The sequence below is a fragment of the Strigops habroptila genome, chromosome 4 (assembly GCF_004027225.2).
Source record: "Strigops habroptila isolate Jane chromosome 4, bStrHab1.2.pri, whole genome shotgun sequence".
Taxonomy (NCBI): domain Eukaryota; kingdom Metazoa; phylum Chordata; class Aves; order Psittaciformes; family Psittacidae; genus Strigops; species Strigops habroptila.
Window position 1 is genome coordinate 9,038,617 of NC_046358.1, and position 12,152 is coordinate 9,050,768.

At 42.1% G+C, this 12,152-nt stretch overlaps 1 protein-coding gene across 4 annotated transcripts in view; it reads left to right on the top strand.

Moving 5' to 3' along the window:
- Positions 1-10,668, top strand: part of MIDEAS (mitotic deacetylase associated SANT domain protein) — a 56,275-nt gene extending 45,607 nt beyond the window's left edge. For all 4 annotated transcript variants that reach the window (XM_030483056.1, XM_030483057.1, XM_030483058.1 and 1 more), the window contains 5 exons: positions 783-871; positions 1,987-2,136; positions 2,350-2,526; positions 2,929-3,128; positions 4,555-10,668. In XM_030483056.1, the coding sequence (XP_030338916.1) occupies positions 783-871; positions 1,987-2,136; positions 2,350-2,526; positions 2,929-3,128; positions 4,555-4,777 (839 nt within the window). In that variant the 3' untranslated portion in view covers positions 4,778-10,668. The remainder of the gene's footprint in view (positions 1-782; positions 872-1,986; positions 2,137-2,349; positions 2,527-2,928; positions 3,129-4,554) is intronic.
- The last annotated feature ends 1,484 nt before the right edge of the window (positions 10,669-12,152 follow it).

Here is a 12,152-nt window from a genome sequence, read left to right on the forward strand (position 1 = left end):
GGAGTTCAGAGGGGGTTTTATGGGAGGGGTTTTCAAGCTTGCTGAAGAAAGCTCAGCCAACTATTGATGCATGTCAATGTTTCTGCAAAATTTAAATGCCATAATCTGCCTTTGTAGTCTTGTATCCAATTAGAAAATAGTCAGGTGTGTGATACTAACTTCAGTGATCTAGAGTGACCCAGCCACCTGAAAGACCTGACGTAAGGTGGTAAAGAGACATCTAATAGCCGGCACCACGAAGCACAGCAATTACATTTCTTAATTATCACACTCTCCTATTATGATGGTTTGGAAATATTACTTGAGTAATATCTGTATGGCAGGAGGAAATCCTAAAATGTGTTTATTATTAGAGGCAAGGGTGCTAGGATAGTAGAAATATTTGAGATGTAATGCATTTTCAAGTACAGTGGATTGCTGCTGAAAGAGGAGATCTGGTCTCCTGCCCCACCATCTCCCTTGTATAAGATCTAATGACTGGGCCACCACAAAGTGGTGCTTTTTTCACCTTGCTTTTTTGTTGCAAACTATCTTAGTTCATCTACTTGACTCTTGCAAGCTGAACTGAGTTAACCTGTGGTGATGAGTACTAGATCTAACATGGGAAGTGATAAGGGGAGGGCTGAAGCAGTAGATCGGGTAACAGTAGTCTGCAGTTAAGCCTGGGTTAGGTGACATGAGAGACTGCACCCTTGCATGTGTGTATTGGTCTCGAAGGCAAAGGATGTATAAGAGCAAACATTTGGAATTGCTTCTGTTACAACTTTTTATTTTTTCTACAGGATCAGACAAGTGGAAAGTTGCTGAAAAAAAACTTTTCAACAAAGGAATTGCAATCTACAAGAAAGACTTTTTCTTGGTCCAAAAGCTTGTAAGTTACTTCCCCCTCCCCCTTTTTTTTTGATGACAGCAATGATATATTCTTGATACATTCTTACATGTTTATTGAGCATTTAACAGAGGGAGTTCTCAATTTTTCTGAAACCTCAGTATTCAGTTCTGCACTCAAGATTTCAGAGAAATGTTACCATCCAGCACAGCACAAAATCTCACTAGAAGGCTAGAACAATAGTGTTTGGTTTGCTGTTGTTGTTTACTTAACCCTTGTGCTTACTGCGTTAGTTCCATTAGTCCACACTGCAGATGCCACTTCTACAGGGTATATTTACAGAGCAGAGCTGGTAATGTTCCAGTACAGCTTAAATAGCTTGCTTATAAAACTAAATAGAAGCACATCCTTGCTACAGATGAAAAGTACCAAAAAGGATATACAAATGATGCATCCTTTAGGATCTCTCTTTCTAGTTTACTGTGACAATGATAGTAAAAATGCTTGCCCCCATCTGCTTTCACAAGGCATGACACTTGAGTAGGGGCCAAATCACTGCAGGAGCTGCATACAAAAGGCATTTAACTTGCAAAAGCCCAGAAGCTAAGTACATATGCCAAAACTTCCAGAAAGATCACTGATAGAGAATTTGTAGACCATCACAGGTCTGTACTGATCATTGTCTCCCACCACATGTGTATGAAATGCATGTGGCCAAAATGGGAAAGGGCTGCAAAGCTTCCTTTCCATTTTTGGTTTGGTATTCTGGCCTGGTTTTCTCTGAAGTGCTGCTGGAAAATAAAGCTCCCCCATAAAACTGCTCTCAAGCTTGACAGCTCAATTGGAACATTTCAGAGGTGAAGAGGTGCATTAAGCTTACAAAATGTCAGGTTCTGTCACCTTTACATTGACCAGCTTTTCTTTGGAAAGTTGGTCCTGTAGTTCTCGGTGATTAACAGTGGCAATGGGGGATGGGTTCTGGGATGGATGGGGCATACAGACGAATGTGACACAGAAAAGAAGGCTTGAATGGCTGTCGTGGAATGGAGACTACTGAGGAAAGAAAAACACAAAGTGTATTTATTGCATCTTTAGTAATTATTTATAACCCTTCTTAAAATCATGTAATCCATTGGACTTTCATGTGTTTTAAACAGATAAAAACCAAAACAGTGGCCCAGTGTGTGGAATTCTACTACACATACAAGAAACAGGTGAAAATTGGTCGGAATGGGACCTTAATCTTTGGGGACATTGATGTTGCTAATGAGAAATCGATGAAAGATGAAGCTGAAGTAGACATCAAGGTAATTTCCTAAATTTTTCTCACTTTTGGGCGGTGGTGTGAAGTCTGAATTTGTGTGTTGTCTCATTTGTTGGTAAAATCAGAAGCAGGAACAGTCTGTGGAGAAGTGTGGCGAGTGTGGAGAAGTCCAGACTCACAAACTTGTGTCCTGTGTCACATAATGACATTGACTTACAAACACCAAAATTAACAGTTCCTTTATCTTCTGGTGAAGAGTTCCCATAGGTTTGCACGTGTTCTTCCTCCCAGAAGGGACATTTACAGTGAAGAACAGGGGCACGTGGAGGAAGACGAGGAGGAGGAAGAAGAGGAGGCAGAGGAAGGGTTGGATAACAGAAAGAGCAGCACAGTTCCACTCAAAGATGAACAGACACTACAAGATGGTGTAACAGTAAGTGCTGCATTGTGCATGTTGTGCTTTCTGTGCCACCTTCACTCTGCGGCTGGCTTAGAAAACAGCAGGTGGACAGTTCCACATGGAAAAAGTTTCCACCTCTGACTTCTCCCAGAGCAAGGGACTGGGCTGGGGTACCTTAGAGTATTCCTAGCAACCAGACTGTGTGCTGTGGTGGGAGAACGGGGATGAGTAAAGGGGGAAAAAACCCTAATATAATTCTTTGTGGTTGGTGCACATGGGACTATGATGAGAAATGTCCTGAAAATATGCTGAAGGCTTTCTCATTAAATAAAACCCTGGTCTGGAATAAATGAAGCACAGGAGCTCAGACATTGTTTTGCTTTTGATGGTGGGTTTACTTTTCAGTTTGCCTTAACTGTCTCCTTCTCTCCAAAGGCCAATGACACCAATCTGAGGAGTCAAGAGGGAACTGTCACAGGCAGAGTTGGAAGGAAGCCGAGGGAGGCAGCAGTGAAGCCTCGAAAGCCTATTGCTGCTCCAGTGCAGAGGAGGAGGCGGAAACAGAAGATAAAATCAGATGCTACCAGTAAAACTCAGAACACAGAAAACGCATTTCCATGTAAAAAATGTGGCAGGTAAGAGCAACTCCATGTCCAGTGATAGTAACACAACTGCAGTGGTGCATCTCCTGTGGAAGCTTATTCTCAGATGAGCTTTACTTCTGTCTATTTAGGCCAGAGACACTGCCAATACTTTCAATGACATATTACCCCACTAATACTCACAGATTAGTGATTTTTACATATATTGATATTAAGATACCAATACTTGGATAACTACCTTCTGCTGTTTTTCCTCAGATGGAGTGAGACACCACCTGCAGCCCAACTGTGGGCACTATTTGGTGTTAAGCTGTACTTTCAAACAGCTGCTGTAGTGCCCCTCTGTAATGCCACGTTTTTGTAATGAGTAATTTCTATATATTTGCTAGATCACATATTAGGAACATAGTATAGACTCACTTATAACAGTGGCATAGAAATACAAGACACTACCATTGTTATAGCAGCAATGGGCACACAGTTCATCTGGTTAAACTGGCACCCATCTTTTGTGTCAGTAAAACGTACATTTGTCTTCCCTTACAGAGTTCTGGTAAGTTTTGTAGGTTTGTTGCCAACAGATTCATAAACTTCAAGAAAATTCAGGTCCCTCCATAAATTGCTTACTTTTAAAACAATAGTCTTGTAATACCAGTGGTGATCCCTTTATTTAAAAAAGGCACCAAGCTATGGGATGGCAAGAAAATGCAAATTCTGTCTAGTTATGCCACCAGGGCTGTTGACAGATTGCTGCTGTGGCTGGGACTTCACCTGCCCTGACAAGGTGCCCTGTGTCTGTGTCCTCAGGGAGCATGTGGCATTGGAAAGGGCAGTGCTGTGAGGAGTCAGGCAGCTGGGATTTGGTCCTGGCCACTGATACAGGAGAAGCAAGCAAGGATTTCTTAATGGTGTCTAAACTTTTCTTGTGGCATTTGGTGCAAAATCCAAATAGTTATTGGGAAAGATGGAGAGCTAGATCGTAGAAGTGTGAAGTCAGGAGGAAAAAGCTCAAGTGTTTCTGGCTGCGTGGACAAGGCTCAGAAGCAGCATTTGGCTGTTGTTCACCTCTATGTTTATTGACTTTTGCAGCGTAGAGGGAATGCCTAAAAACCAGGGCACTCTTGTGTTTAGCAGCATGTGCATATGTCAGATACCAGCACTGCCTCTTTGAACTTAGAACATTTAAGAGAAAGATAAGAGGAAATGGACATATGAAGAAATGAAGTGAGCAATCTGAGGGTGCTCAGGATCTCCTGCTGGCATTCCACCCCGTGCTGGCACACGCAGAATCAGAAGTGCTATTTGCTGTAGGTGTTCTGTTGCAATGCCAATGCCAACCCGAGTTCCTGTGCTGATGCTCCACAAGCTTTTGGGGCTAGAGCAGCAGGAGCTCTTTTGGAGAATTAATGGAGGAGGCTGTAGGAGAGACCAATGCTAATGTATGTGTGTGCTTCCTCAGGGTCTTCTACAAGGTGAAGAGCCGCAGTGCTCACATGAAAAGCCACGCAGAGCAGGAAAAGAAGGCGGCTGCTCTGAAGCAGCAAGAGAAGGAGGCAGCAGCAGCAGTGGCAGCAGCGGCGGCAGCAGCCCACAGCCAGGCCCAGCGGGAAGAGAGCAGCGAGAGTGGGAGCAGCAGCAGTGGAAGCAGCAGCGCGAGCTCGGATGAAGAAGGAGAAATATAGCAGCAGACCAGAAACGGAGGGAGTAGCAAGGCTGGACCCAACCTCCCTCTTGGTGGTTTTACTTTTTTTGCTTGCACTTTCTTTACCTGACCTATCAGGTCTCAGTTTTAGTGCTGCCGTTTCCTGACGCCACATGTTCCACTTCACCTTGCCAGTACTGACCAAGCCGGAATGGTGGATGAAAAGATTTGTTTCAACTTTTTTTTTTTTTTTTTTTTTAAACAAATAAGATTTCTATTCTATTTATAATGATACCTGAGGTACATAATAGAACAATGTCACCTGCGGTGGAAGTACGTTCTCTCAGGTCAGTCAGACCTTTCTTTTGTGCTTGTCAGGAATCATGCTAACAGAACTCTTGGATATAAAGGTTTCCAGACCGGAGCAAGAAAATGATGCTCTGCTCTGGGCCAAGTGTATCCAGTTACTGTGACACTGGTGATTTCTAGATGTTTCCTTTCTCAGCAAGTTCTCCTTCCTGTTACACTTTCCTGCCTTTCTTTCTGAGCATTTATTCAGGCAGCCAATAAGTTTCGTGGAAAGATGGTGTGCACTTTTGGCCTCTGATTCACAAAAATGACAAGTGGGATGAGCAAGACAGTCATCTTCCTTTTGAGAGCAAGTTTTATTTTTCCAAAAGGAAGCCCGAGGTGGTTTGTTTTATGCCATTAAGAATGCAGCAATGGATATAAAAATACCGTGTGGGATTAGAGTAGCCACAGGCCTTGCGGGTTGTCTCGTCTTGGAGAACAAAATAGTCTGCCTTTGATTAACTTAATGGAAAGTAGTCTGGGCTTTACAAGTGCAATTTGAAATGTAAACTGCTGGGTTTGACTTTGCATAAATGGGAGCAAGTTTGTTTAGTGAAAATGAACCAAGACTTTCTTGTGTGCTGGATTGTGTGCGCCTCAGAGATGGGAGGAATGGACTCTAATCTCTAGCAGTGATCCCTCAGTGAATGGCTTTTACCTCTCAACACGTCCGTTTCTTTCTTGCGGCAGCCCTTATGTATTCCCTGAAATTGCCATCATTAAGAGCTAGTGTCGTGGGGCCCTAGTTTCCCAAATACTTCTGTCGGACAGTATGTGCATGCAGGAGAAGCTTGTCACTTACTTCCACACCGGTGGCTGGAGGGCAGTGCCTGCTGGATTGTCCTGCTGTAAGCCTTGCTGGAAGGCTGACTCCTCCTTCAGAACTGACACATGCTCATAGCCCATAAAGTCCAGCCACCAAAAGCCTGCTGGTAAAAGAGAGTTAAGAACTAGTAAAGTGGTCCAGATGACATAGCTGTTAGATTGTTCTGTACATCTTTATAGCCCACGTTTATCATTGTTTCGTAAAGATGCAAAGGATCAGATCACTTCCTTGTGCTTCAGTCAGTCAGTCCCAGTCCCTACCCTGGCTGCTCAGCTCCCTCCCTCCAGCCAGTGCTTAGAAGCAGCGCTGATCCCTGGCTCCTGGGTGCTGGCACTGTGTCAGGTCGTGTGTGTGCTGCTCCAGTGGTGCAATACCACACGAGCCGGTCACTGCTGCATTCCCAAGCAGGGATCCTAAGGGAGTTGTTGTACATGAACTACGGTGTGTTCCAGACTGGATAATCCTTCAAGCTGCTAGATAAATTCCAGGTTAACTAACTATGGAAGGTGCCATCTGGCAATCTTTTCCTGCCTCCTGGTTTTATACAACCATGGTTGCTTCACTCTTGAAGTCTGGGAGGCTGCGTATTGTATGTTTGCTTTGACATATATATGCCTTTGCATAGAATCCTTTTCCTTACTAGCAGAAACAGTTACTACTCTTAGAAAATAAGTAGGAGTACCATTAAGGACTGCACTTTTTCCAGTGTTGACACTTTTGTCTTTAAGTGTTCAATTTTCTGCCAAGATTGTGGGGGTTTTATTCCTAACAAAATTAGGTTTCCTTTCAGCATTGGGACAACTGTTCCATGTCCCTGCATGCAGGGGTCTTGTTGACTAACTAGGCTGTGGGAGCAGATGGCATGTCATGAACTGTTAAGATCATGCAAAAATGGCTAAAAACTAAAAGCTACTGGTCTTTAAAAAGAAGCTTCAGCAAATCAGTCTTCCTGATAAGAATTTCAGTGTTCATTGTTATCTTCTTCCTTTCATAAATTGGAGAAAACACTTGTCTACCATTATCGTAAGGCCCTCAGAGAGAACAGCGTTTTTAGCACACTGTTCTAGGAAGGACAGTAGGTGAAGCAGCCGGACCTCATGGTCCACTTGCTGTACTGGGATTAATTCCAGTAAAAAGCAATGATACAATTAAACAAAGTTCCAAAGTATGTTTCTGGGAAGTTGCCAATAGTTTCCAGATCTTGAGAACTACAAGGCAACAGTTCAGAAACAAGCAGAGCTTGTGAGGGTATCTAACAAAGTGATGTAGCTATGATTATACAGTTGCAATGAATGTATTTGCCTGGAATACCACTGTCACAGAAGTGGAAGGGTGTACGGTTACTGAACTGAGACTGGGAAGGCCTAAAACACATAACAAAGAAAAGGAGGTGGAACTGGCACATATTGAGGAACATGGCAAAAAATGAAGATGTCTTAGATTGGAGATTTGGTTAAACTTGAGAATTACAATAAGGTTAAACAAAACCTTATAAAAATGCTTTTACAATCCTTGCTAAAACAGTGCAAAATGAATCAGTATGTAATCCCTTAGAGACAACCAGAGACTCTTCATACTAGGACAAACCAAAGCTCTGTCTAGCTCCAGGTCTTGTTTCTGACAGTGATAAGGAGCAGATGCTTAGGAAAAAGCAAAGGGCAGTATGGACTAGTGGGTATAGTTCCAGCTGGAGAATAGGTTGCTGAACTAGAAGAACGTATGTGCCGCCTTTGGAAAGACAAACCTGCAGAGAGGTTTGTGCTGAAATGTGCTCATCTTTCAGGCAGAAAACTGGGACATTTCTCTGCCTTTTACTCATCTGCTCTATCATCTGTGTTTACTCCAGTATTTTTAGCATCTGGAAGCATGCCTGGGTGATAATGAGCACACATTTAATCATGGCCCTCAGGAGTTTTCAAGCTTGAAGTAGTTTTAGATTTGGCATAGTAAATTATGGTGACAAACAACTGATCAGATGAAACAAAGTACTAAGGCTTAGGGAGCAAATTGGGGGATTGCTTTAAGTACCAGTTTAATCTCCTTTCAGATACGATGATGCTTGAATGCAAGCATTATTATAGTCTTCCAAAGACCAGATCTTTCAGTGATTCTCCTTATTTTAGGAAATCGATATGAGGAAGTTTTTTTCTCATCAAGGATAAATCATTGAGGTGCTGATAAGAACGAATCCGATTTTCTTTAATTGCACAACAATGGTGCGTGTATGACACACTGAATCCAGTACCGGTGGTTTCTCTCCCACCCTGCTGCAGTAGAAATAGAAGAGAACAGGAAGATTTGAAACAACAAGGGAAGGTCTTGTCACTGGAAGAAAATCAGGCCTCTAATGGCTGTGGGTTAGCACCGCTGACCAAAAATCAGGTAAATGTTCCAAGTCAGTGGCATCAAATGGAAACGTTTCTGAGCTTGTTTACAGATTGCTACTAGCCACCAGAAGGTCTCTTTTCTGTCATGGTAATGCGTAAAAATGATTCTCTGAGTGTCTTGTGTAAAAACAAATAAGCAAAGTCAAACCTGATGCCCACTTGCTTAGGGTAGGAGTTTGGAATTGATCCTACATCTGAATTGGATCCTGCCTGCTAGCAAAAGTTGGTAGAGAATTGGTTTAAAAAAACCAACCCACCCTACCCCACTTGCTACGGACAGAGCGTTGGAGCTAATTAGAATTTGTCAAATCCGGAATTAACTCTGTTACTCTTCTTAGCAGGGGAAAAAGCTGGAGTGGCTCTTTACTGCAGCACAGTGTTAATTGAAGGCTGTGTGCTTCCAATTATAATTGAAAAATATAATTTTGTATGTTCTGTTGATTTGTCCGGTTTAAAACCCCACGCTTGTTATTTTCCATCATTTAAAGGCTTATTTACTGCTCCCCATTTAGTATAAGGGTTTGCTGTTAATATAGAAAAAAGGCAGTGTATGCTCAGTTGAGTTTGAGTTGAGTTTGAACAAGGCCTCTCTTTGCTTTAGCTGTCTTTCCTATGGGAACACATACAAGATTTACAGGCTGCAGTTCTGTACATGTGTACTAATAGATTTGCCTTTTACAGTGCGAGATCAGGCTTCAGTGGTCACACACCCCGTAGTCAGGTGGCTCTATTTCAGAAACATGACCTGTTTGAGGCCTGGTGCCAGCACTGGCCACTGTGCAGCGGCAGATCACGCTCTGCCCTGATCTCGTACTTCTGCCTGTGTTGTCTGTACTTTACAGATAAGATTCAGTCTTTCAGGTTTGTGATCTGCATGGGATAGCATCTCAGGTTTGTAAGCCTGTGTGTGTATATTGTGAGTAGGTATATGCATGCACTCGTGATACGTATCTGATATAGCTACAGGTGTTTTGCAGTCTGGCTGCAAGAACAACTCTGCGTTTTAATTTATTTGATGTTTTCCCATTTACTGTTACAGGTAACGGTATCTGAGAGAACTCTGTTCTCTAAGTTGAAGGCCTACAGCATTTCAGGTGGCTGTGCAGGACCGTGGCATTTGCTAGGTAGGACCAGGTAGGAATACAGCTGCTTAAAGGCAAGGCAAAGATGGAAGTTCTAAAGCTTAAAGGTAACTCATCTGTTAATCGCATACTAGACATGTAACGTGAAGTCAAACTAGCTAAAAATACTCTCCAGTTTATCAAACTGAGGCTTTTGGCCATTTTTATCATTGCAACAAGCTTAGATTAAAATCAACATGCAAAAAAAGTGTTTCCTAAGCCACAAAGAGTGAGTTTTCTCACTCTCAGCAATTACACACTTCTTAATTCTCTTCAGGCAGTGGACGAGAAAGTTCTGATACACACACATCCTAGTTTAAAAGAAATGGGAGTAGGGAGGATTGCAGCCATGGGTGTCTTGTCTGCTTTCATCCATCGGCACTTTCAGTCCCATGGTTACCTCTGCCAGAAACCCTTATTTTAAACCACATTTTCCCATGCAAACTTTCTCCCTGTTTCATCCTCTGATGTATGTCTGAACAGTTATAGAACTTTAAAGAGACGGAGAAGCAGTGTCTGCAGGTTGTGTTTGAGTTTTGTGCGGGTGAGTTTCTATGTAAATTCGTCACTTGGGTTCAGCTGCTTTACTCGCCCTCATTTTCTCCTGTGTCAAACGTTAGGATGACACAAACTTTAAATCCACAGCTGTCTTAAGGATTTTTCTTTCCCAGACTAGGATTCCATTGACAGCTGAGCCTGAATAAACCCTTAACTTCTCCAGATTAGAAGACTACATATATTTTTATAGAAATGTAATTGTATATTTTAAAAACCAGTTTCCTGCAGCTTCTCCACATGTATTCCCCCCCCACCTTGTAGTTCAGATTTGATATAAACTTTTTTGTGTTCATTCTTTTTATGTTCTGTTTTTAAATTTGTAGTCAAAGCTTTGGTGTACTGTACAGGAGCAGTCAGCCTTTGTAATTACTGTATAAATGCTTTATAATAAAGTATATTACTTTTATTTTAACAAGTAAGCAGACACTTCCTTTTGTGTGTCTGCTGCCTAGGGCACCTTTTAAAAAGACTGTTACATGTTTAAAATGTACATATATAAATATATTTACCTGTTGCTGTACAGTTGTGATAGACTGGACTGAATTTATTTTTTGTGTGCTTTTTTTATAAGATATTAATACACTAAAGGAAATCTTGCTGATGTGATTGTAATGTACTATGTAACTTATTTACTGAATATCCTCTATATATCTAAAAAAACCTTTTATTAAATGAGGTTTAAAAAATAGTTTCTTAGTTTTGTTTTGATGGCTGGGGGTTAGGGCTGATGGTGACCTGTGAAGGAATTAAGAGTGTCCTGCGCTAGTCTGCTCTCTCATCATACCCACCCCTGTGTTTTCCGTAGTGATCCTTGAAGCTGTTTCTCAATGTAAAGTTCTCCCAAAGACACCAGCCTGTAGCATGGTTTATGTCTTATATCCAAGAAAAAACTGGCACATGCAGCTCCAGTTGCTTTACAGAAGTATTGATGGTATAAGTGTGTCCCAGTGCAAGCCAAGCACCTTCCCAGAATGCCAGAAACGACCTTGATAATGCAATAGGAATTCCTGGGGTATAGTTCTAGGCCCACTGTGCTGTAGATAAGGCCAGCTGGATTCTGACACTGCCTGAGACAACTACACAGGCAGCATGGAGTTAACTTAGCACCCAAGGGGCCTGCATCAAACCTGAGTTCCTGGATGGCTGTGGCGGGGACAGAAAATAGAGACTGAAGTAAATCCAGAGTGCTGAAAAAAGAGTTAACATTTTCGTGCTGTTGAGCAGTTGAATGTGCTGGCTGTAAAACAGTGCCTTCAGCTCTAAGTTGCATTGCATGTTTTTTAATGGTAGAGTTTAAAAAAATGCGTTAGTAAATACTGTCGTAAAGACATTTGTCTGTTACCTGAATCTAAGGGGGGTTTTATACAGCACTAATCTTGTTTCCTCTGGCAGTAGCTGGATCTCTTGCTGTGGATTTTAAATATTAATATGCTTCCACCCATCCTCAAAACAAAGGTTGCTTCTGTTTTGGTAGATACCTGGTTTTGGTTAAGTAGGCTACACAGGTGTTTCTTCCACCTATGGGCATGAAGTCTTTAAAAGCTGTGAATGTTTCACTACATAAAGCAGATGGTAGGAATGTGCATGGGCTCCTGCTGGATTTCAGTCAGAATCCCAGGCAGCACACCTGTTTTCTTTTGAGTTGTTAATGTATGCTGGCATGTTTTCACTTCAGTATTCTTGGCAAAGCTGGCAGGAGCTCTTTGTTTCAACTCAGTGTAGAAGCCTTTGCTTTGATTGACTCCTGTGGATTTGGCTGTTGATTGGCAGTAACACTTGGAGAAGTTAAGTGGTATTTTGCTTGGTGGGCAAAGGGAGAGGGAACATCAAAGCCTTCACTTCAGGTAGCAGACCAGGACTTTGTTTAAGGCTTTAAATAATGTATTTGCCTCCCTGTCAAAGCCAACTGGCAAAGGTGCTGAAGTGACTGCTTTGTACTAAAACCGGGAAGTCACGCAAACAAACTCTGGATGATCAAAAAAGTCACAAGTTTTGGACATTTTGGTTTTTATCTTTTTTAACTGGTGGATACAAGCCCAAGCTTCTAGACATTATAAACCATTTTAGTGATTAGTAAGCTTTGAGTTAGTGGCATTGTGAGGAATTCTGCAGTGATTCCCTGCATGGTTTTTAAATGGCATTACCACCATCACTGCAGGAGGCCGTTCATCG